This window comes from Stigmatopora argus, chromosome 16 (genome assembly GCF_051989625.1).
Source record: "Stigmatopora argus isolate UIUO_Sarg chromosome 16, RoL_Sarg_1.0, whole genome shotgun sequence".
Taxonomy (NCBI): Eukaryota; Metazoa; Chordata; class Actinopteri; order Syngnathiformes; family Syngnathidae; genus Stigmatopora; species Stigmatopora argus.
This window is the reverse complement of record NC_135402.1, coordinates 12,751,916-12,776,252: the sequence shown is the minus strand read 5'-3', so window position 1 is coordinate 12,776,252 and position 24,337 is coordinate 12,751,916. Positions and strand designations below refer to the sequence as shown.

The following is a 24,337-nucleotide window of genomic DNA, read 5'->3' as shown; positions in this document are numbered from 1 at the left end:
AGATGCAAAACACGCTTGACTGTGGACACTGACACCTGTGTTCCAGCAGCTTCTAATTCTTGGCAGATCTGCTTTTTGGTGATTCTCGGTTGAATCTTCACCCTCCAGACCAATTTTCTCTCAGTAGCAGGTGATAGCTTGCGTTTTCTTCCTGATCGTGGCAGTGACAAAACAGTGCCATGCATTTTATACTTACAAACAATTGTTTGCACTATTGCTCTTGGGACCTGCAGCTGCTTTGAAATGGCTCCTTGGTCAAGTCAAGGATTCGCTTTTTCAGATCCATGCTGACCTCCTTTGAGTTTCCCATTGGAGCGTTTGTGGGCGTTTGCATCCAATGATCCCTATTTAAATGGCCTCAGAGAAGTCACCAGCTGTAGTCACTCATAATCGCCCACAAGAGGTTAAGAGGACATGCTATGAAGCTAATTTCACTGACACAACTTTCTAAGTCACCAAAATTGCTAATTCGTGTTGCTGTATGTATATTTTTGACCCAGCAGATTTGATCACTTTTTCTGTTAACCCAACTTCATGAATGTTTTTTGTGACAAAGAAGTATCTGTTCCAATCACTCTATCAGAGAAAAATCAGAGTTGTAGAAATAACTAGAAACTCAAGAGAGCCATGACATTATGTTCTTGACAAGTGTATGTAAACTTTTGACCACAACTGTATACAAAGTACTTTTTACTATTATTATATATTAGTGCGTCGGGGGTCCTGGGTTCAAATCCAGGTCACGTCCGCCTGTGTGGATTTTGCATTGCATGTTCTCCCTGGGCCTGCGCGGGTTTCCTGCGGGTACTCCGGTTTCCTCCCACATTCCAAAAAACATGCAAGGTAGGCTGATTGGACACTCTAAATTGCCCCTAGGTATGGGTGTGAGTGTGCATGGTTGTCCTTCTCCTTTGCCCTGTGATCGGCTGGCCACCGATTCAGAGTGTCCCCCGCCTTTGCCCGCTGGGATTGGCACCAGCACACCCCGCTACCCTAATGAGGATAAAGTGGTTCAGAAAACGAGATGAGACTAGATAGATATTTATATTCAAAATGGTACTTATAGTCCAGTGTGACTTATAGTCCCAAAATTTTGGTAACTGCAATTCTCTTGTTGCTATTAGGTGTATCCAAAAATCTTCTTGTGTCAAATCAATTTCTCTGTCAAAATTTCCAAAATCCAGGCCATTCTATAAATTTAAAAACAAAGATGGCTGATTTTGTATATGATGTCATGGGTACTTGTGCTATTGTTTGTTTTAACTTGTATTTCTTGTAAAGTGCTCATGAATTGTTTGAAAGGCACTTGAAATAAAAATACTTTTTACTATTATTATGTATTATTTTATTCATGCATGCGTATCCTCTCTATCGGACAGAAAAGACAGGAAGGTTTACATTGGCAGCTGGATATTCAGTTTACACATGGTGTGTGCTTGAGCCTGTGTGTTTTGTGTCTGCCTGGGGGTGTCTGGTTTGCCGGATCTGTTTGGTCAAGGGATTTAAGAGTGCGCCCTGCCCAGTGGACGCTCTGCCTTCCTACTTCCTGTATGGGGATGTCTGTGTGTATAAATGTTAACTTATGTGCACATGAAACGCTTTGTAGAAATGCGTTTAAATATGTGTGCACTGTTTCTATGTCAACTAATGTGTGTCAAGTGTCTGGACATTTAAGATGGGCCGGTATTGCCTGTAGCATTGAGTGGATGGATGGGTGGGTGATAGATTGTGTGCCACAAATTCAATAGAAAACATTTGTCTGGCTGGTCTGCAATTTCCCATTTTCAACACACAAAGCATCTTTTATTTTTTTATAGTTACAACTACACTTTACATATAGTCATACCTCTACTTACGAATGCCTTTAAGTGAGAAATTTCCAGGTTACGAAAGCTCTTTCTATGCAAATGAGTGCCTCGAGATAAGAAGAATTTCGAAAAGCCCTAAAAGAACTTTCCGACTTTGTGGAAAAAAACATCCTGAACGAACTCTCAACGGAGCATTAGTAAATGCAACGCTCACCAATACACGAGGAATTCAACGAGAAAGCAGCGGAGGAAGAATCAGCCACCAAGCAGAAAAAAAAACGGGGGAGAAACGAACTTTCCGACTTGGTGGAAAAAACATCCTGAAAGTGCTCACGAGTCGTGCCCACTTTGACGACGTGTCTTGTGCATTTTAGAAACATTATTAAAAGTTCTCAACGGCAACCGTCTTAGCAGTTTTCCCCCCCAAAATGTTCATCATCCAGCACTGCAGAAGCAGGTAAGAACCAGTAGTGACTTATAAAATGGGTGTAACATTACATTTCAAAGAAATCACAAAACGTTAATGCTTGTTGTTGATTTATGTTGGTGTTTGAATTCTTAATGCTGTCTATTAAATGTGTGCTCATGTTTGTGTGCTATCTCTATGTTGCATCCCGGTGGCTTTCTCTTGTTCCCTTGCGTTTTAACACACACAAGTTTGTATATATACTTGTTATTCATTTTGTGACATTAATCAATAATTTTATCATCATTTTCTCTCATTTTTGTGTGTTTCTTACATCTTTTTTTTACAAAATTAGGACATGTTGACCAATTCTAAAGGGTCTAGTAATCAGACATGGGCAAACTACGGCCCGTTAGGCCTTTTAATCCGACCTGCCGACGTTGTCCAAATTATTATATTTTTTTTTCCAAGATGGCGCCATCACGCGGAAGCCAGTGGCAGTAGCTCTGTCCACTCTTATTTGCTTTTTGTGTTTTACAGCCCTTCTATCTTTTTTTTAATTACATTTTAATATTTCTTAATACATTCCTTTTTACTTTACTTTGTACTTCATACTTTTTACTTTAATGTTTTTACAACTTTCTTTGTTCTGTTAGCCTGGCTTCTTTCTGCCACTTCTTTTTTGGAACCATCAGCCATGCCTACGCTGTCACACACATGGGACTAGCTGTTACAATACGCAGCAGAAGGAGCAACACCTCAATCCCGCTGGAAATTCGGAGCTGGACAAAACTGCCGGGAGAAGAAGCAACGCTTTTGACCAACCATTCCATCATGGGATAAGATGGAAGAGCTGTCGGCGCTTACCAGGCCGGAAGCGGAGTCGAGGGTTTCTACTCTGCTACTGTTGATTCTTCAGCTCCAGACTACTGAGGAACTGTGCGGATAAGTTTGGAAGAGTGACTCTGCATATTCTCTACCTCGGTCACAGTCTACAGAAGTTCCCCATCTGGTGGAAGACTTCCTGTGTGTGGTTCCAGTTTTATCCAACTCTACAACGTCTTTTTCTTGAGTCTGTATCCGTTTTTGCTACCGCAACCAAGATGGCGCCGCTCAAGTGACAGCCAGTAGCGGTAGCTCCGTAAACTGCTCTGCTGCTGTTGTCTTCAGCTCCAGACTACTGAGGAACTGTGCAGATAAGCTTGGAAGAGTGACTCTACATATTCTCTACCTCAGTCACAGACAGCAGAAGTTCCCCATCTTGTGGAAGACTTCCTGTGTGTGGTTCCAGTTTTTGTCCAACTTTACAACATCTTTTTGAGTCTGTATCCGTTTTAGCTACCGCAACTAAGATGGCGCCGTTCAAGTGGCAGTCGGCGGCAGTAGCTCCGTCCACTCTTGCTCGTTTTGTGTTTTTGCTGCTTTTCTGTCTTAATGATCTGATTTGGTGATTCTTAAGGATCCCATTTACTTTGATCTGCTTTGTACTTTGTGCTTTTGCTTTGTTATTCTGTCTAATCACCCTCTGCTACTGTCACAATGAAATTTCCTGAATACGGGATGAATAAAGTTATCCAATCCAATACCCCCATTAACCCAATAGATGGCGGACTAGCCTAGTAAAAGTATGTAAATGTGTGTGGGAGCTACTTGAGAATACTGACACATTTCTGAACATTTAACTTTTACTGTGGACATCCTGACACACATGAATGAGCTGAATGTGAAGCTACAAGAGAAAAAACAGTTTGTGCATGAAATGCAAGCAAACCTTCCGCCTTCAAAACCAAGCTGGTTTTATTTTTCAAGCAAACATCAGACAAGTCATTTGCTCATTTCCCCACACTGGTTGCGTTAAAAGAGGCCCCCGCATGTGAAAAAATACAGGAAATCATTGGATGACCTGCATGAGCAATTCTGCTGTCGGTTTTGTGATTTTGGAAAAATTGACAGCTGGTGTCATGTCCTTTCTCACAAGACCCGGAAACGGTTCCACAGGAGTTGCAGTTGGAACTGATTGATCTCCAATGTGACAAGTTCAACTCCCTAAAAGTCTCTGAGTTTTAGGCTTCATTAAGTGCAGCCAAATTTCCAAACATCCAGAAGATAGCACAGAGGATTCTGGTGTTATTTGGCTCTACATGTGTGTGAACAGACCTTTAGTCTGATGAAAACCAAGAAAGCACCCAATAAATCCCAGATGAGTGATGAGTATGTTCATACTTTAGTCATTTTTTTCTGTTTATGTTTCATATGTACTGTTAACGGAAGCAGTTTTTTATATGTATCGTATCTTGTGCTGAGCCGGCCCACCTGTCAAATTTTTAAAGTCAATGTGGCCCCTGGGCCGAAAAGTTTGCCCAACCCTGGTCTAGTTGGTAGATGTGTGAGGACCGTGGAACGAATTAGAGAATTTACAAAATTCTCAAGTTGCGAAAAAAAGTTCTGGAACCAATTAATTTCGTAAGTAGAGGCATGACTGTACTTTGTTAGAATAATGCCACCTCTGCTAGAGTGGGAAAAAATACATTTCGGAAGTTACCTTTCTTGTGGTATGGTGTACATTTGAAGATATCCCACCCCAAACTGCGCCCCTTGAACCATGCATTCTAAAGAAAAGTGTCAATTCTGTAACTAAAAAATGTCTTTCAAAATATTTATGCACTGTCGCGGCGCAGTTTATTGTACTAAGATGTTTGGATTTTTATTCTTGGTTGAAATTGCCCTTGCACCTTCAGTATCATGTCTGATCTCTACGTCGATAATATAAAAGAATGAACTGATCAAAACTTCAAATTATTTGTTTTACAATGCCCAAACCAAAAAGGTGTTGGTATGCTTTCAGAGTGGCACAAAACACGATCAGAAAACAGTTAGGCTCAGCATATTCTGTAACAAGGATAAATTAATATTCACGAGTCCAAGCTTTTTCAGTAAAGCATTGTAACTACAGCAACTTCTCTACTTGACCTCCACAGTGGATGCAGCTAAGGAATGCAGGTTGTAGCTGTGATACTGATGGATGTACTACGTACACTCTTCACAGACCCTTTATATAAACAACATAAGTTGAAAATTCCTAATGAGAATCCATGACCCAAACAGATTGAGGTGAGGAATGCCTGACAGTATAGCGGCCGTGTATGGACATAAACATTTTCCACGGCAATGCACTCGTAACAGAACAAACAAATTTAAATTAACTTGGATTAATATATACAGACACACTCAAACATACGTTTAATGTAACTTTACACAAAACTGAATTCTAATTTGTTTTAATTTTTTTTTACCTTTGTTCTCCGGGTTGACTCCACCCGGACGTTCAGCGGGAGTTTTTAAAAGGAACGCATCAAGAGTTGTTTGTTTTTACCTTCCCTTCAAAATATTTCGAAAATGACGCGCACAAATGTCCTCACAATACGAAAACGTGCGGACCACTTGCCAGCTTGTTAGGGTGCCTCTTTTCTACAAAGTCAGAAAACTCTTGCCACTTCGCTAGCATGTCTTTGATATCCTTTGTAGCCAGGCGGCCCCCCTCTTCCACCTACTCCTCGCTACTGAGTTCCCGCAACACCTCCAAATGTTCACTCTCCTGGAGCTTGATTAAATCCTGTGTCTTGAGTTCTTCGTGGTGCTCGGCGATTAGGTCATTCACATCTGCCTCGTTAACCTCCAGCCCCAAGGAATTTCCAAGTGACACGATATCCATGACAACGAGCAAGCTTTGTGACACATATTCCACTCTCATATTTTTCAATTATTTCGCGCTTAATATTGATTGTCAACATTCGCCTTTTCTTTGCACAACTCTTCATTCTACCTGTTTGCTTTGGATCCATTGTTGTTCACTTTGTATTATGCATTGACTAACGGGGAAAAACACGGGAAAATGCAAGCTCCGCCCAGTGCTCGTAGATATCTGTTATACACGAAAGAGATGCGGCAAAAAAGACAGTGCGTTTCAATGATAAACTGCCTCTCATGTCTTGGCCACCTGGCTTTCTCGCATCTCGAAATGTTTCTCGTATCGAGAGATAATTATTTGCTCGAACTTTTCCTCGTATCTCGAGCTGCTCGTATGTAGAGGTGCTCGTATGTAGAGGTACCACTGTATTGGTGTTTTTTTTACACACGGCCTCTTTTTATGTATTATTTGTTTATTTGTGTTTTACATTATCGATGTTGTAGCAGTCTGGAGAAAAAAATAAACCTAAATAAGCTACTAGTTTTGTTGTAACTGAGGAAATACAAAATGAAAACTTTATATTACTTGTTGGTATTGTCTGTCACTGAAAATGGATCAATCTCTCAACTTCAAGGGTTATCGGTTGGGCCCTGAGCCAATGTAACCATGTTTATGTATCCTCGATCAAGATATAGCATCGCTAGTTGCTGCTTATGCTGTGACACTCATCAGTAGGTAAATGGGTGAAATTAATTTTAAAATGCTTTGAGTGTCTTGGTGGTAAAAACAGGCTGTACAAGTGAAAACTCCTCTATGTAACAAATGACAATATAATTTATCATTACAATTATCAGAATGTCAGTCCTAAATTAATTTTCTATTTAGCAGGATACTACCCTACCGTCCACGGAGTAGAAATCCAGCCACCGCTGCCAAGAAGACGAGCGCCAAAGTGACGGCTACCGCTACTATTGAAGCTTGGGCCCGTCCACTGCTAGCTGTTACTGCCAATAGAAAGAGATTAAAGCAGGACTAGATATACAAATGCCTGCACTTGGCCACAATCACACGCTTTCCAAAAAAGTAGGCAATCAAGAACAGGTGTGAGGTTTCTGAAGGTTTCAAATAGTCACGCTTGCCCACTCATGCTCACTGTCTTACTCTGCATCCAACATTTCTATGTGAACTCACAGTAAGGGCTTGTTTGGAATTCAAAACGACGGCTAAAAGCACCATAGCCTGCAGATGTCCTGGCTCGTACCTGTAATACACAAGGTACAGGTTTAAACCAAACTGAATTATTGCATCCAGTATACAATTACATTGCATACAATCATACAAAAACACCAGAGTACTGAATACCCCCATTTTTATCTCTAATTACTACATTTGGATAATGTGACAAGCAGTCACCATTTTTTCCACTGCAGCACAATGGTTTATGAGGATCAATAGCCTGTTATGCGGCAACTTTGTCCAGTTCATCCATTTTTGACCACTTTGCATAGGCTGTGGCAGGCATCATAATTTAGATACTATGGTTATTTTGGGGTGTGAAGTGAAACTTGAGTCAATGTCTACCATCATGTCTATGGACCCCTCTTTTAGTTAATATTCAACTTTTTGATATTTATGAACAAACAAAAACTGGATCGGAAACTGGGTAACATGACCTTGTTGGTGTACTATAAGTTTTATTCTATATGGCAAAATGACCTCCGCAGATGTCCAAGTTGTATTATGGGATGTTTACACAATGAGATATGCAGCTCATTACCCTGTAAAATAAAACAAATTTGCCACACCAAACTACAAGCTGTAAGGGCCAAAGCAGATGGGAAAGTAGCATTTTTTAACCCCAAATTTACAGTGATTAAAAAAAAAAATCGAAAGAAAACATTCATTCATTTTTGCATTTTCTGAATCGATTTATCCTCACTAGGGTCACGGAGGGTGCTGGAGCCTATCCCAGCTGACTTTGGGCCAGAGGCGGGGACACCCTGGATTGGTGGCCTGCTGATGACAAGGAGACGGACAACCATTCACACTCACACCCATACATAGTGGCAATTTAGAGTGTCCAATCAGACTACCATGCATGTTTTTGGAATGTGGGAGGAAACCAGAGTACCCAGAGGAAATCCACACAGGCCCGGGGAGAACATGGAAACTTCACACAGGTGGACTGACCTGGATTTTAACCCAGGACCCCAGAGCTGTGAGTCCAATGTGCCCCGAAAGAAAACAGCAAATATATGATTTAAAATATTTGTAATTATTTTATTGAAAGGGGCGGCCCGGTGGGAAGAGAGGTTAGCACGTCGGCCTCATAGCTCTGGGGTCCTGGGTTCAAATCCAGGGTGGTCCACCTGTGTGGAGTTTGCATGTTCTCCCCGGCCCTGCGTGGGTTTCCTCCGGGTACTCCGGTTTCCTCCCACATTCCAAAATTATGCATGGTAGTCTCATTGGATATTCTAAATTGCCACTAGGTATGGGTGTGAGCGTGAATGGTTGTCCGTCTCCTAGTGCTCTGCGATCGGCTGGCCACCGATTCAGGGTGTCTCCCACCTCTGGCCCGAAGTCAGGTGAGATAGGCTCCAGCACCCTCCGCGACCCTAGTGAGGATAAAGCGGTTCAGAAAATGCATGGATGAATGTTTTCTTTGAGATTTTATTGAAAAAATAAAGGGGGAGGGCGAAACTTTTTCCAATTTCTGAGCTGCGGAAATTTGACATTTACTTTTAGCATGATGTCGACGAAAATGATTTATTCTGGTGGGTCACACAATATCCTGCTACAGGCTGGAACTGGCCCCTGTGCCGTCTGTTTGCAAGTGCTGTTTAGCGTTCTTTATACTTGTCTATGTTTGTTTTCAGTGTCAGCTCATTATCATAGATCAATTACATTGGAGATTCTCTAAGTTTTTGAACAACCTGGAAGATGTAGGCCGAAGAGGGCTTTAGGCTTTCCACAACCATCTCAGTCTCCCTGGATTTTATGATAGTGTAGCTGGAGTCCTGCTCCTGTTGGAAGAGAAAATTTGAATGTGCACATTTAAGACACGTCTCATTTTTTTCTTGCAATCAATGTGCATTGTTTGAGTGTGTGTTATGTATGTCCGTGTGGAAGGATCAGTTTCGCAGCTGTAACCTTATCAGGTTTAAACAAGGCTAAATGCCCACTCCATTAGCCAGAAACCATTTGCTAACCACTTACCACAAACCTTGCTGATTTCCCCTTCTAACTCCCCGGTATACCTTTATTATGACCTTACCAGAAAATAATGCTTACAAGGATAAAGGGGAGGGAAGAGAGAGCACAGGATCACGGAGCTGAGCTGAAGCTTCAACTTGCTCCATTTCACAATTTCCGCCTTAAAAGCAGCTTTGGGAAAGTGAACATTATTTTCATAAGGTGTCATTTAGTGTGAAAACATCAGCAAATTTTGTTTAATATAAAATGCAGTATCAGTTATTTCCAAGGGTATTATCTATTGTAGAAATGGCAATGTATATATTCAATACACATCAGTTTAATAGATAGCATTACTTATGCCGGGGCGATAAATTATAATGGCAATTATGGTCAAAAAAAATTTGTCAACGGAAATAAAAAGTTTCAATAAGTCAATAAATATAAGAGAACGTTAGTTCCAGACCAACGTTCGGTAAACTGAGAAGATGGTGGGGAACAGCTAATCATTTAGCGGGGATAGCAAAACAGCGGTGCACACATAGCATGGAAGCGAAAGGACTATACCACAGCCAAAATAAGTGATTATGAGATGCAGAACAACACCAAGCCTATCCACTAAAAGATCAAAGTTAAGTCTCCCTGTCATGTACTTAATTTGTACTAATAAATGCACATGAGGCACACTGAGAGCAAACACAATTGTCTGAACCTCGCCAGCACTCCAAATCATGTCCTCCCAACGCCTCAAGCATACACGTTCAAGACATCAACACAAGACTTTTTTTAGGACAAGACTTTTTTTCCAAGATGGCGCCGTCACGCGGAAGCCAGTGACAGTAGCTCTGTATGTTCTTATGTTTTTCGTGTTTTACAGCCCTTCTATCTTTTTTTTAAATTACATTTTAAGATTTCTTAATACATTCCTCTTTACTTTACTTTGTACTTTATACTTTTTACTTTAATGTTTTTGCAACTTTCTTTGTTCTGTGAGCCTGGCTTCTTTCGGCTACTTCTTTGTTGGAACCATTCAGCCATGCCTACGCTGTCACACACATGGGACTAGCTGTTACAATACGCAGCAGAAAAGAGCAACACCTTGGTGCCGCCGGAGATTCGGAGCTGGACAAAAGTGCCGGGAGAAGAGGCAACACTTCTGACATACCATTCGATCATGGTATATGGAAGATCTGTCGGCGCTTGCCAGCAACGGAGCCGAGGGGCTCTACTCTGCTACTGTTGTCTTCAGCTCCAGACTACTGAGGAACTGTGCGGATAAGCTTGGAAGAGTGACTCTGCATAGTCTCTACCTCGGTCCCAGTCTGCAGAAGTCCCCCATCTTGTGGAAGACTTCCCGTGTGTGGTTCCGGTTTTTGTCCAACTTTGCAACGTCTTTTTGAGTCTGTATCCGTTTTAGCTACCACAACCAAGATGGCGCCATTCAAGTGGAAGCCGGCGGCGGTAGCTCCGTCCACTCGTGCTCAATTTGTTTTTGCTGCTTTTCTGTCTTAATGATTTGATTTGGTGATTCTCAATGAACCCATTTACTTTGATTTGCTTTGTACTTTGTGCTTTTGCTTAGTTGTTCTGTCTAATCACCCTCTTGCTACTGCCACAATGAAATTTCCCGAATACGGGATGAATAAAGTTATCCAATCCAATCCAATCCAATGACTCTTAATTCTCACTCTAATGTGAATACAACACGAACCAGAAGAGGTTAATGATTTGCTAAAATTTGGCAAGATATCATGGCAAGCCAATGAGAGAAATTCTTACAGAGTGGGGTGGGATTTACTAGTTTGGCTCTTCTAAACAAAGACATGGAAGCAATTTATTTCTTTTTAAAAAATGCTTCTTAAATACTGGCGCACAAAATTTTCCTTAAAACATCTGAACTTACTCTCCTCTTTTGAAGAGAGTCTGTAATTCTTTTTCCCATTGTATGTCCTGAAAAAGTTACAAAAATCCAAACCTTGTTAACTTGGGTTAAGTTCATTAAACTTTTTAATGTATTTTTTAAATGGCCATATGTGAAGTAAATTTACATATATAGTTTTGTAGTTTCTTTTAGTGAGGCTGAAAATAGTCTGCTTACTAATGGTGATGATTCTTCAGTTGATTGTTAATTTATTTATTTCATATTGCACAGCACAAATTTTGGGGTTTGGAAACAATAGGGGAACTCAATGGGCAATCACAGGAATACGTCACACAGGGGAAAACCACAACAAAACCAATCACTAACATATACATTTTTACATTGATAACAATTTTTGTCATTGCCCAGGCCTAACATTACCTTCTCGAAATACTTGATCTCATATTCGAGGATGATGCCATTAGGTCGGTCTGGTTCTGCCCAGGAAAGTGTGATGCTGCTCTTGCCAGCATAACCTTTTCGCACGGCACTCACTGGGGAAGGCGCTGTACATGAAGACACATATATGCGCAATTAAAATTTGGCAAAAACAAAGCTCGAACCCTGAAGAGGATGTTTCAGAGCACCTTTTTCTTAGTTAAATGTAGATAACGGTAATTATTTGCATGTTCTCCCCGGGCCTGCGTGGGTTTCCTCTGGGTACTCCGGTTTCATCCCACATTCCAAACAAAAAACAAAAAAACATGCATTGTAGGCTGATTGGGCACTCTAAATTGCCCCTAGGTACGGGTCTGAGTGTGCATGGTTGTCAGTCTCCTTGTGCCCTGCGATCGACTGCCCACCGATTCAGGGTATCTCGCACCTCTGGCCCAGAGACAGCTCTGAGGATAAAGCGGTTCAGAAAATGAGATGAGATAAGATGTTTTATGATAGTAACAGAACACTGACTGTGCTTGACCTTAGAGAGTCCTCAGCATTAAGTTATGCTTCATAACATTAATAAAAGTATCTAGTGAAAAATTGTAAAAACTGAATATTACCTCACGTTTTTACTTTTCGTGATAATTATAGGAAATTAAAACTTTTTACACAGGAAAAAAACATGTTGCCCCCTCAGCAAGAAATATACTGTTATTTTTTTGCTTTTAAGTTGACCAGATGTTGTAAGCTTAGTTTGTGTGTGACTCTGCAATCATTTTCATCTTTGAAGTAATTTATTCTCAGCGCTCTCAAGTCAAGTGAGATAGGTTGCGTGAGTGTGCATCTGTCACTGAGCCATCCTGTTATAACCTGAGCTCAGAGGAGAATAAACGGCACAAGAGGCTTTTAACCAGGGAAAATGCTCCCTGACAATGTACTCATCTTGTGTGTCTGTGTGCGTGTGTACATGTGCGAGTGTGTGTGTGCGTGTGTGTGTGTGTGTGTGTGTGTGTGTGCATGCGTGTGGTGGTGGTGGTGGGGTGTATAAGACGTTCAAGTTTCAATAGTGTCAGCCGAACTATACAGGGAATAAATCACCGATCCAAACACAGTAACTTTATCCTGAGTAGATGGTTGCACAAAAGTCCTATCTTCAACATCTTAAAAGCCTGAAACTAGAAACCAAAACACACGCATATACGTTTTTTTTTTAATACTGTAAAGGCTTGGCTGAAATAATGACAGTTTCTTTCACTGCAGACTAAATGGTCATAATGTACTTGAAGTACATTTAAATCCAGCAATGAATGGATCCATGAAACATGTTTGGTGTTTAAAACATTATAAATAGGGTTCCCTTACACGCATAGAGACTATAAACCTTTTGGTACCAACATAACACTTAGAAGTACAGTGGTACCTCGTCATACGACCGTTCGTCATACGGAATGCTCGTCTTACGGGGGAAATTTCGATCGAATAATTCGCCCGTGATGCGGTTAAAGTTTCGTGATGCGACCAAGCCAGGTTGCCATGGCATTTTTTTTGGCATATCTTTCGTGTATAACAATATTTACGAGCACCGGATGAGCTATTCAGACCAGGAAACGCACAACGCGCATGCGCGGTGAAAAGAGGGCTTTCTGGGTAATGAAGTATACTCGTGCTCGCAAAAGTATCCCCGGTAGCAACTCTATCATAGGCGCCGTTCGATGGGACGCGAACACAGATGCTACAAGCTAAAAGGAGCCGCTAGCCAGCGCCCCTGTAAGCTCCCATGAGAAATCCGACTCGGATCGCTGCCGCCTGTGCGACGAGGAAACAGAGTCGTCTGAACACTTATGGCTCCGCTGTCCGGCCTTAATGACCGAACGCTACCATCGCGGCTTGGGCAACTCCCTGGATGAACTTATCCGTGTTCCAGTGGCAGCCCTAGCGCTGCTGAGGGTAATCCTCAGGCGCCTGAGGTGAAAAAGAAGAGGAAGAAGAAGATGAGCAGCGGGGCGATCGCTGATAAGACTGCTTGCTGCTCGTTGGCAAGTGGTCGTGCGTTCTCCGATTGTGAGGACATTTGTGTGCATCATTTTCGGAATATTTTGAAGGGAATAGTACGACAGCAAACAGCCCATCGATAGCGAACGTGAGGGTGGAGTGTTTGTTCTGTTTACGAGTGCATTGTGTGGAGGAAAAAAAAAAACGAAGCCCCTCTCCCCTCGGCGAAATCCGGCCAATTTTAGTTAGATTAAACACTTTATTTCTATTAAACCACTCGTTATTTATTACTTTGTCAATATATGGCGAATTATAAGAAATAAAACATTTTTTTTCAATCCAATATCCTGTTTCTGGTGTTTTTTTCAGAGAGTTGGAACGAATTAAATTGTTTCCCATTCATTTCAATGGGAAACTTTACCTCGAGTTACGAGTAACTTGTCATACGAGCTCAGTCCCGGAACGGATTAAGCTCGTATCTCGAGGTACCACTGTACCGTATTTACTCGCATATAACCCGCCCGCATGTTTATATCTGTCAGGATTGACAGGCAATCACGCCTTGCGCCATCCGTTCACCCCTCCAGGATGCTGCTCCAGGTGGAGAGCATGAAAGCCCACTCGTCCCTGTTGATGGTCTTCGAACCTCGCTTGCGCATTTCAAAGGCCTCGCTGATCCAGCACTGATGTTTGTTTTCTTCAATGCAGATGACTCTGGCGTTTTCCCAGTCCATGATATGGTTTTCCCTGTAGCAGTGGTCTGTGATGGCTGACTTACAGTGTTCCTGTTGTGCATGTTGTTTTATTGCTCTTCTTTGTCTAGTTGCTGTCTCTGTTTCGTCCACCTTTTTGCGTTCTATTTTTCTTGTGATGAAACGTCCTATCGCTCCGATTTAGGATTTATTGCATGATTTTCACGGGACTTCCTTTATGGCGTTGCGTTTATTTTCAGGGTGTATTTTGTCCTTTGGATGCACCAAGATCTGGCCGAGTGTTGTGTATGGTTTGACAGGTGTGTTGTTATTGTGTTTCCGCAATGCCTCAAAACTCTTTGGATACGATCCGTAATCCCTTTTACGTACAGCAACGTTACCATTTCCCTCCATTTTTGTTTGTTTGTTTTCTTTTTGCTCGCCTGTGTCGTGTTGTTTTTAACCTATCCTGCGCCTTTCGTTATTGCCCACTGTGGATACTGACACCAGGCCTAGCCAGTCTCCAGATCTCAACCCCATAGAAAATCTGTGGAGGGAGTTGAAAGTCCGTCTTGCCCAACGGGAGCTCCAAAACATCACTGCTGTAGAGGAGATCTGCATGGAGGAATGAGGCAAAATACCAGCAAGTGTGTGAAAAGCTTGTTTAGAGTTACAGAAAACGTTTGGCCTCCGTTATTGCCAACAAAGGGTACATCAAGTATTGCAATGAAGTTTTGGTATTGACCAAATACTTATTTTCCACCATGATTTGCAAATAAATTCTTAAAAAATCAAACTTGATTTTCAGGTTTTTTTTCTCCACATTCTGTCTCTCATGGTTGAGGTTTACCCATGATGACAATTACAGGCCTCTCTAATCTTTTTTAAGTAGGATAACTTGCACAATTGGTGGTTGACTAAATACTTATTTTCCCCACTGTACTAGCAGTGTTGATCACTGTCGTAGAGTGATTACAAACAAGGCGGTCTTGTTAGAACTGCAGCTATGAATAAAATGGCCTTCAAATTGCTTGAAGTGCAGCAAAAATATAAAAAAACAAGGCTGTTAACCCCGTGGAGGAAACATTTGCTACGGAGGAGAAAAGCCCATCTGAACTGATGGCTCTTGTATGTAAGGCAACCTCTGGTAAAGGGGAGAACTGCTTTGAAGCTCTGGTAAATAAAATTGTCAGCCTAAATCAATCCGTTTAACACAACTGTGTCTGTGGATAAAGATGGCTTGTGCAATGTATTTAACTGCCATGAGTAATTATTTTTTTGTGTCCCTTGGAGGGACATACTAATAAAATAACGCCCATAAACATTGGGACATCAACAAATGCATCTTTTCTTTTCTATTGCAAATACCACCACACTGAAAAAAATATCTCCGAAGTGCCTCGAAATTTACTTCAAGGTACTCATTCATGGTGATACATTAGACCAGGGGTGGGCTATCCGGTCCTCGAGGGCCGCTGTGGGTGCAGGTTTTTGTTCCAACCGATCCAACACAGATACTTTAACCAATTAGATTTCTGCTGAAACAAGAACCACCTGACTGCAATCCACTGATTGTATATCTTACAAACCAGATTGGTGGAACGGTTTCCTCTAATGGGTTGGAATGAAAACCTACACCCACTACAACCCTTTGTGGAATGATTTGCCCACCCCTGCATTAGACCGTGTGCGGTCGTTTGGTCGCCGGTCTTTTGGTCGCCGTCTTTTGGTCGCCGTCTTTTGGTCGCCGTCTTTTGGTCGCTGGAGTTTTGGTCGCCGGAGTTTTGGTCGCCGGAGTTTTGGTCGCGGTCTTTTGGTCGCGGTCTTTTGGTCAAAGGACCCAAACAACGCGCGACCAAAAGACCGGCGACAAAACAAGGTAAAACAATAAAATAAATAAAAGCCAACAATGGCCCTGAGCAGTTTCACTGAGCGGACGTGTGAGTGTATAAGAGTTTGTATGTACATGAGTTGTCCCCTTAGGAAGGGACGTCAGTCAGGGTCTTAACAAGTTCTCCAACAAAACACAATAAAAGTACGGGAAATTTGGAGGTTTTCTTTAGCCTAATAATTAATAGGGCATTAAGTATGACTAAATAATAATTCGCAGTTTGTATTTAGGGAATTTGAGCAACGATTTAAATGGTAATTATCAATAACCTTCCGGGCGACCAAAAGACCGGCGACCAAACGACCGAGTATCGCATTAGACTGACTAGGAATAAAATCAAGAACCCACTGCTTGCAAAATACAGATAAATAATGGGCCTGTTCTTTTTTTGAATGCATTTTTAACATTTACATAACTATCAGCAATGTTTAAAAACATTGAACATTTTTACCCCAAAGATACAGTTGATACATATATAGATATATATTTCTGTGCAACATCTCTCTGTAGTTAAGTGCGGTGTACTTTTTTTTCTTCTTAAATTTTGTGAAATTTAGGCAGTGCAATTTAAAGTCATGTGCACTGTATAGTCCGGAAATGTCAGTAATTATTTCTGAAAGCACGACAACAGAGAAAGCCTGAAATCAAGAGCAAGGTCCAATCGGTTTGTAGGCCATGAAACAAGATTTCACACATGGACTTGCCATGGAAGTCAATGAACAACTATAATTCATCCATCATATTTGCACCCATTGCCAAGGAGAATAGACCGCCTGTCATATGTAATCTATCATAATCCCTAATCTCAAATTGGTTAACTCTAATCCCACTACAACTCCGATGAACTCAAAGTGAGCTATGCGGTCTGGTCTAATCCACTCAGGCTGCTGACAGTCACAGCGACAGGAGAGGTCTGTCGGTTTTCTTAACTGTCAGACAACCATCTGTCTCTTTTTTCCCCCTCAGACCAAATGACCATTTCGGTCTTCCACAACTGTCCGCCCCTAATAGGTATTCCACAAAATCATGCAAAACATGTCAATGAACTAGAACGTTATCCATTAAAATATTTTTAATTTTATCACCTTAAAACAGAAGGATTCCAGAGTACAGACAGTTTATTCTGATCATTGCATCATAACGTGTGGCAAACACCTAAAATAAACCATAAAGGCACAATTTATTCCTAAAGACAAAAAATGGCTTCCCAAGGAGATTTGTAAAGAACCTGATATAGCTCCCTATAATGACAAATATACTGACTTCTGTTGTCTAATTAATTAATTAGGTTGTATCCAATAATATTTTAGAGATTAGGATTTTGCAAACAATAATATAATCAAACTGCATTAAATACAAAATAGAGCAACAATGCCAGTTTAAAAACTTGCACATTATCAGCATAATTGTTCTGAACGACCATCCTGCATCAACGCGACCATCTAACAGCAAACAGTAATATATGGAGCTTTTATTAGTTTTAGAATCCAGGTGTTTTGGGGGAATTATTGTAGATTTTTCTTTAATTTGTAAAAATGAAAGGATTTACACTGCGAGTCAGGCATGAATAAATGTAAACAGTGACAGATTTGTTTAGTTGCAATGTGATAGCATGATCATTTGGTGCTTGCGAAACATTCATATTCAGAGTTTCACCTCATCCCAGTTGATACGTAATAAACAATAAGACTTTGGGAACCACAGAATAAGTCATACATACCAGCTTGATTGGTGGTCACATTAACTGACACATACTGCTTCGTGCGGCCTTTGTCGAGCTCTGACACGCCATTGACGGCCTCCAGGAGAAAAGTGTAGTTTGTGTGCGATTGCAGGTCAGCCACCATCACCGAAGTGTTGGACAAGCCGACTTGACGAGGCAGAAAGCGAACGTTGGGACCACATTCCTCCAGCCCCCTTCCATTCAGCTTGACTTCTCTGCATAGGATATTGTAGCGGATGTCCTTCCTTCCACCAAACTCCATGGGAACGGACCACTCCAGGAAGACACTGGTCTCATTGACATTGGAGAAGGCATTGCGCGGCATAGACGGTGGCCCTAACAGTCAGCAAAAACAAATTGAAATTACTCAAGCTACATTCATACTTAATGCCCAGTTTAGATATGCGTCCATAGTACAGATAAGTCAGATATATATCTGAGTCTTATCCACATGCAAATGAGCCAAGACAGATTTGAGGGGGGGACATGTAATTAGACTGTTACCACTGCAAGAAAAGAATCAGATATCTGTAGCACACTGGCAAAAAAAGAAAAGAAAACAAACAAAAAACAGACTTGACCTGCAGCGTGAACAAAGCCCAAGATCATTTGATTAGATCCTGTTTAAATTCTACGTTCGCTAAAAGTAGATTACAACAATGAAGGCAATATAGATGAAGAATGTATTCTCAGTACTTTCAGAAATCGCAAGAAATTTACGGTGCACCCTGAAGATTCCATCAATGATCCAATGCCTATCAAATCTGACGAAGAGGACTTGGACTAATGCTCCCAATAGCCTGTTTCTTTTCTTCTTCTTTTTTTTGAAGAAACAATAATACAAGTGGTAATAGATAATGGAAGGAACACTGGAAAATATTATGTACATTTAACGTGCCCACAAAAATTATTTAAGTTCCCTAAAACATTGCACTCTCCCAACTGTGAATAGGATTTAACAAGCTTCTCAATCAGACCAAATCAAAAGTAAACTGTAGTAAATAGGTGCAAGTAAATAAGTTCAATCTCACGTGTGCAGGCCATATTGGGAGGATCAGAGTCAATTTTGTGATATCCATCTTCACAGCTGCATGTAGATGCTCCTGTATCCCAGGCCACACTGTGAGGTGGACATTTACTGCAGAGCTGAAACTCCAGCAGCGAGCGGTAAAACCCCACTTTGCAAGCTGAAAGACAGAGAGGTAGGGGATGCCATGTGTGTGTTTAAAGTGTGGAAAAGAGATGATGTGTCACACTGGTCATGAAATCATTGCACTAGCCTCCTGTGAGTCAAGCGACAGACGATAAAATACTTAAAGGCCTTGGACCAAACTACTTGGTTGATTTGTTTGACCCACTATAAGTATTCAGATCCCTTAGCTCACCAGGAACCGGTTTGCTGTTTGCTCCAAAATTAAGATCCACTGCAACAAATTACCAGAAAATCTGAGGTGTAACGTTAGCTCCTTCAAATCAGGGCTGCAAATACTCTTATTTACTACACCCTTTTAATAACTGCTACTTTTGTCCAAATATTGAAATGAATTGAATGCGTTTATTGTCTTTATACAAGAATGAGTTTTAAAGCGTCACTATGAAGTGCAACAAATAACAACAAACAAACCAACAAATAAATAATCAATGAAAAATAATAATGATGAATAATAAATAAATAACCAATAAAGAAGCAATAAATAAATAATGAGTCAACAACATAAATAAGTAGTCAACATCGACAAGTAGTCAATACATGAATAAGCGATCACATAAATAAGTAGGTACAAAAGTGAAGTGGTTAGCAGCCTAAAGAGTTTTTGTGCAGTACAAGAGAAGTCTTGATTAGGTCCTCCTGAGTATGGCGACGACTCTTGGGAAGTATCTGTCCTTGAGTCTGTTTGTTTGGATGATACGGTCCTGTAGCGGTTGAAGAGGTGGAAGCCGGGAGGTGTATTGTCTTTTAAGATGCTCTTTGCCCTTGCTAGGAACCGGGAATTGTAGATCGTGGACAGGGGGACTTAGGGGCAGTTGATGACCTTTTGGGCTGTGTTAATCAGCCTGTGCAGGTTGATGTTCAGTTGCTCCTTCCTGAGTACTCTCAGGAAAGGTAGCCTCTGCTGCACCTTATTGACGAGTGTTTGCTGCCCAAGTGACGTCAGCAGAGATATGGACCCCCAGGAATTTGACAGTCTCCACTCACTCCAGACATTCGCTGTTGCTATACAGCGGGACAGGAGCGTCCTTGTTCCGTCAGAAGTCCAAGAGGAGTTCCCTGGTTATGGAAATGTTCAGCGCCAAGTTGTTGAGAGCACACCAGTCGCTGAGTCTAAGGACCTCATCTCTTTAGGTTTAGGCCCTCTCATTCCCCTCTGTGATCATCCCCACCACCATTGTATCGTCAGCAAATTTCACAATCATATTCTCAGGGTGCGTGTGTGTGCAGCACACAGCCTTCGGGTGAGCCAGTGCTGAGCTTGTGGGCGGATGAGGGGTGGTGATCCAGATTCGTGCGGTGGGGTCGGGTGATCAGAAGTCCTTAATCCAGGAGCAGGTGGGAGGTGGGAGCCCCCAAGTTGGCCATTACCGGTATCATGGTGATAAAGGCTGAGCTGTAGTTGATGAAAATGATTCTGACATAGCTCCCCTTTTCTCAAGTGTGCTCTGTGCAGCATGGAGGCTGGTAGTTATTGCATCTTCGGGGGATCTATCATCTGATTTGCAAACTGATGCGGGTTGGATTGGATTGGATAACTTTATTCATCCCGTATTTGGGAAATTTCATTGTGACAATAGCAAGAGGGTGAGAATGCAGATACAGGAAAGGCATAGTTACACATAGTTACAAGTTAGACAATACAGTCGCAAAGGCTGCAGAACAACAAAGCAAAAGCACAAAGTACAAAGCAAAAGCACAAAGTACAACAAAGCAAAGTATATGGGATCATTAACATACCTGTCAACCTCTGCCGATAACTGCCCTTATAAATGATTATTGAAAAACCTTACAAACACCGTACGAGTCGTACAGTGTTTGTAAGGTTTTTTTGGGGTTTGTAAGGGGAATCAATAATCATTTATAAGGGCAGTTATCGGCGGAGGTTGACAGGTATGCATTAAAAATCATTAAATCAAATCATTAAAACAGAAAAGCAGCAAAAACAAAAAACGAGCAAGAGTGGACGGAGCTACCGCTACTGGCTGTCACTTGAGCGGCGCCATCTTGGTTGTGGTAGCAAAAACGGATACAGACTCAAGAAAAAGACGTTGTAGAGTTGGATAAAACTGGAACCACACACAGGAAGTCTTCCACAAGATGGGGAACTTCTGTAGACTGTGACCGAGGTAGAGAATATGCAGAGTCACTCTTCCAAACTTATCCGCACAGTTCCTCAGTAGTCTGGAGCTGAAGAATCAACAGTAGCAGAGTAGAAACCCTCGACTCCGTTTCCGGCCTAGGAAGCGCCGACAGCTCTTCCATCTTATCGCATGACGGAATGGTTGGTCAGAAGCGTTGCTTCTTCTCCGGGCACTTCTGTCCAGCTCCGAATTTCCAGCGGCATTGGGGTGTTGCTCCTTCTGCTGCGTATTGTAACAGCTAGTCCCATGTGTATGACAGCGTAGGCTTGGCTGAATGGTTCCAAAAAAGAAGTAGCAGAAAGAAGCAAGGCTAACAGAACAAAGAAAGTTGTAAAAACATGATGACGTGATGATTTTTCTAAGGATTTTCCCTTCAAAGTAACACATTTGTACTCCCTATTAAAACCATGAACATGGAGGTGAAAATTGGGAATCAGGGGGGGCGCTTATACGTGAGAAATTTTAAAATTCAAAAATTTAAAGGCAATTTTAAGGAGGCGGCTTATAGGCGAGTAAATACGGTAAGAAGCAGTGTTAAAATGGGTAAAAAAAATCTTAAACCAGAAAAATGTTAATAAAAAGATAAGTTCTATTTAATGCTAAGTTGTTTTGAATTCATAATTTGAAGTTGTAAAATGTGCGTTGATGTGCATTTGTTCATGTGCTTTGTCTGTTGCCTAAAGTTAACTTCCTCCTTGTGTTTAATTGGTAATTTTTTTGGGGGGGGGAACGTGAAACGAATTAGATAATTTAGAAATAAAATACTCCTTACGAAAAACCCAAGTTACGAAATAAGTTCTGGAACCAATTCATTTCATAAGTAGAGCTACTATTGTACAGTGGTACCTCGACATATGAGTGCGCCGACATACGAGCAATTTGAGATACGAGTAAAATTTTGAGCAAATATTTATCTTGAGATACGAGACAAATTTTGATATACGAGCATACAGCGGAGGCGAGAAGCTGCTCATAAGAATATCATGGGCACTGTCTCTCTGGTCGCAACTCCTTCGTGTAATGTCTCTGGTCGCAGCTCCCTCGTGTAATGTCTTTACGAGCACTGGGCGTTGCATTTCTTTCAGTGTTTTTTTTTTCTTCCCATCGCTAATACGAGAGAAATACTACTTCCCGGGCAAGTTGCAAGTGGTCGTGCGTTATCCTATTGTGAGGACATTTGTGTGCATCATTTTCGGAATATTTTGAAGGGAATACAAAAGCAAACAAGCCTCGATAGGTTGCATCTGAAAGTCAGGGTGGAGGTGGGGCAAATAGAGCCAACTCAGGAGAAGAAAGGTATCAATATTTAAAACAAAATTAGAATTAAGTTTAGTGTAAGGTTAGATTAAAGTTATTTTTGAGTGTGTCTGCATCGTAATCCAAGTTCATTTAAATGTGTTTATGTTATGTCACAAGCGCGTTGCCGTGCAAAAAGTCCCCCCCCCCTCTCTCTGTCACTCTCTCTCCCTTCCGCGAAATCCATCTAATTTTAGTAATATTAAACACATTTTAGTACTATTAAACCACTAGTTAATTTTTACTTTGTTAATAGATGGCGAATTAGAACAATTAAAAATGTTCTTCCAATCCAATATCCTGTTTTTGGTGTTTTTTCAGAGGCTTGGTCCTGGTCTTTGTTCCAACCGATCCAGTGACAACAGTTTAACCAATGAGGTATCATCTAAAATGAGTAGCACCTGACTTTAGTCAACTGATTACACTTGGAAAAACGTATCCTCTTGTTCAGTTTGAATGAAAACCTGGACACCCATGGCAGCCCTTTGAGGACCGGTTTGACCCGCCTGTTTAATGTATTATTTATGGACACTATTGGACGATTCAAACAGACACCACTGCAGCTAGCCTCTCATTCTCGAGTTCACTCATTTGTCAGCAACACCTGAGTAAGAATTTACACTTACATCTGTTCTATGCAACAACATCTCATATGGGGAACACATCGCAGCATAGAATGCAAGATGTAATCTCTCTGACGCAAAAACACTTTTGGTGTGTAAGGGAGGGTTGACACGCACAAATGCATCGACAACTTCAGTTCCCGCAGCAATCCAGTCACTTACTTATTGCCGCAACATCCTCTCCTTTGTGTTGATGTTGCTTCCAGACAGAAACAAATAGACACGTGATAATTGAGCATTCACAGGGGAGACTTTTCCTCTTAAAGTTATGTGCCTGATCACTCCTCTGTTCATTATTAGAGAACTTTTGTGGATTATTCAGATCACTACTGTGATTAATACTACTACATTAAGGGTAGATAAAACTGGTGAGGGTTATTGGGGAAAAGGGAGTAGAAAAAAAGACAACAGGAAGCCAAAGGAGATGTAGAAGATTTGTGTGCATCTCAGGAAGCAGTGAGTCACCTTGATGGAACCTTGGCCATTTGTCATGGAACGTTAGGTCTGAAAATTTTCTCTCTGATCTTGCTATCTGAACAGCAAACACACACACTCGCACTTACACCACCACTACCTCATAACCCCTCTATCCACTGCCACCCAGTAGACATTTAGCATACAGCATAGATTTCACACCATCTCTAAAAGATTGTTAGCCTAAAATGTGAACCTTAGTCAAAGTTAATGGCCGTGGCGCAGTTGGTAGCTCGAGTTGTCTTGAGACCAATAGGTCAACATTTCAATTCCAGTCTACGACTGTCCAATCGGCCCTTGGGCATTACACAGAACACTATTTTTTTGCCCAATGGGTTGGCAGTACCTTGCATGGCAGCAGCACCATGGGTGTGCATGTGTAGGTGAGTGCTCATGTCAAGTCTTTTGGGTATGGTAAAAACGTATAGATAATTGCATTATACAAATCAGAAGAGCCAATGTCGATTGGTTCATGTGTTTTCTTTGTTGACACACAGTAGTTTTTCATGGATTTTTGTGAAGTTGTAGCACAGGGACCACCCATTTGAATTTCTAGATAAATGAATGACTAGATCAAATTTAATCAATGTGAGGATTTCTATCCAATCCAGATCTGTTTTCAAACATCCGTCCATCGATCTGTATGAACGAGAGTAGTGCTTATCAAACTTTTAAAGCCAACTGCCAAAAAATAAATAAAGAAAGAAAAAAACTGTCTCAAAGAACCACCATAATATACTTAAAATCCATTAGTGGAAATTATTAAGAAAGAAAAGCTTCCAAAATTACATTTATGAGGAAAATTTGGAGAACATCTACGAATCTCAGTACCTTAGAAGGGGAGAGAGCATTATAAAAGACAATACACATCCTGGCTTCCACAACTTCAACCTGCT

The 24,337-nt window shown here is 41.3% G+C and overlaps 1 protein-coding gene and 1 long non-coding RNA gene across 6 annotated transcripts in view; one reads left to right on the top strand and one right to left on the bottom strand.

Moving 5' to 3' along the window:
- The window catches only part of LOC144091218 (ephrin type-A receptor 5-like), a 111,592-nt gene that overhangs the window by 40,302 nt on the left and 46,953 nt on the right, over positions 1-24,337 (bottom strand). For 4 of the 5 annotated variants that reach the window (XM_077623383.1, XM_077623381.1, XM_077623382.1 and 1 more), the window contains 6 exons: positions 18,726-18,881; positions 17,692-18,030; positions 11,397-11,521; positions 8,836-8,925; positions 7,094-7,163; positions 6,804-6,906 (listed from right to left, as the gene is read on the bottom strand). In XM_077623383.1, the coding sequence (XP_077479509.1) occupies positions 6,804-6,906; positions 7,094-7,163; positions 8,836-8,925; positions 11,397-11,521; positions 17,692-18,030; positions 18,726-18,881 (883 nt within the window). Of the gene's footprint in view, positions 1-6,803; positions 6,907-7,093; positions 7,164-8,835; positions 8,926-11,396; positions 11,522-13,887; positions 14,696-17,691; positions 18,031-18,725; positions 18,882-24,337 lie in introns of those variants that run through there. The other variant, XM_077623385.1, reaches the window with a different exon arrangement.
- Positions 21,520-22,912, top strand: LOC144091220 (uncharacterized). The gene is made up of 3 exons (XR_013305651.1): positions 21,520-21,569; positions 22,666-22,722; positions 22,796-22,912. It is a non-coding gene; the product is annotated as an uncharacterized LOC144091220 (long non-coding RNA).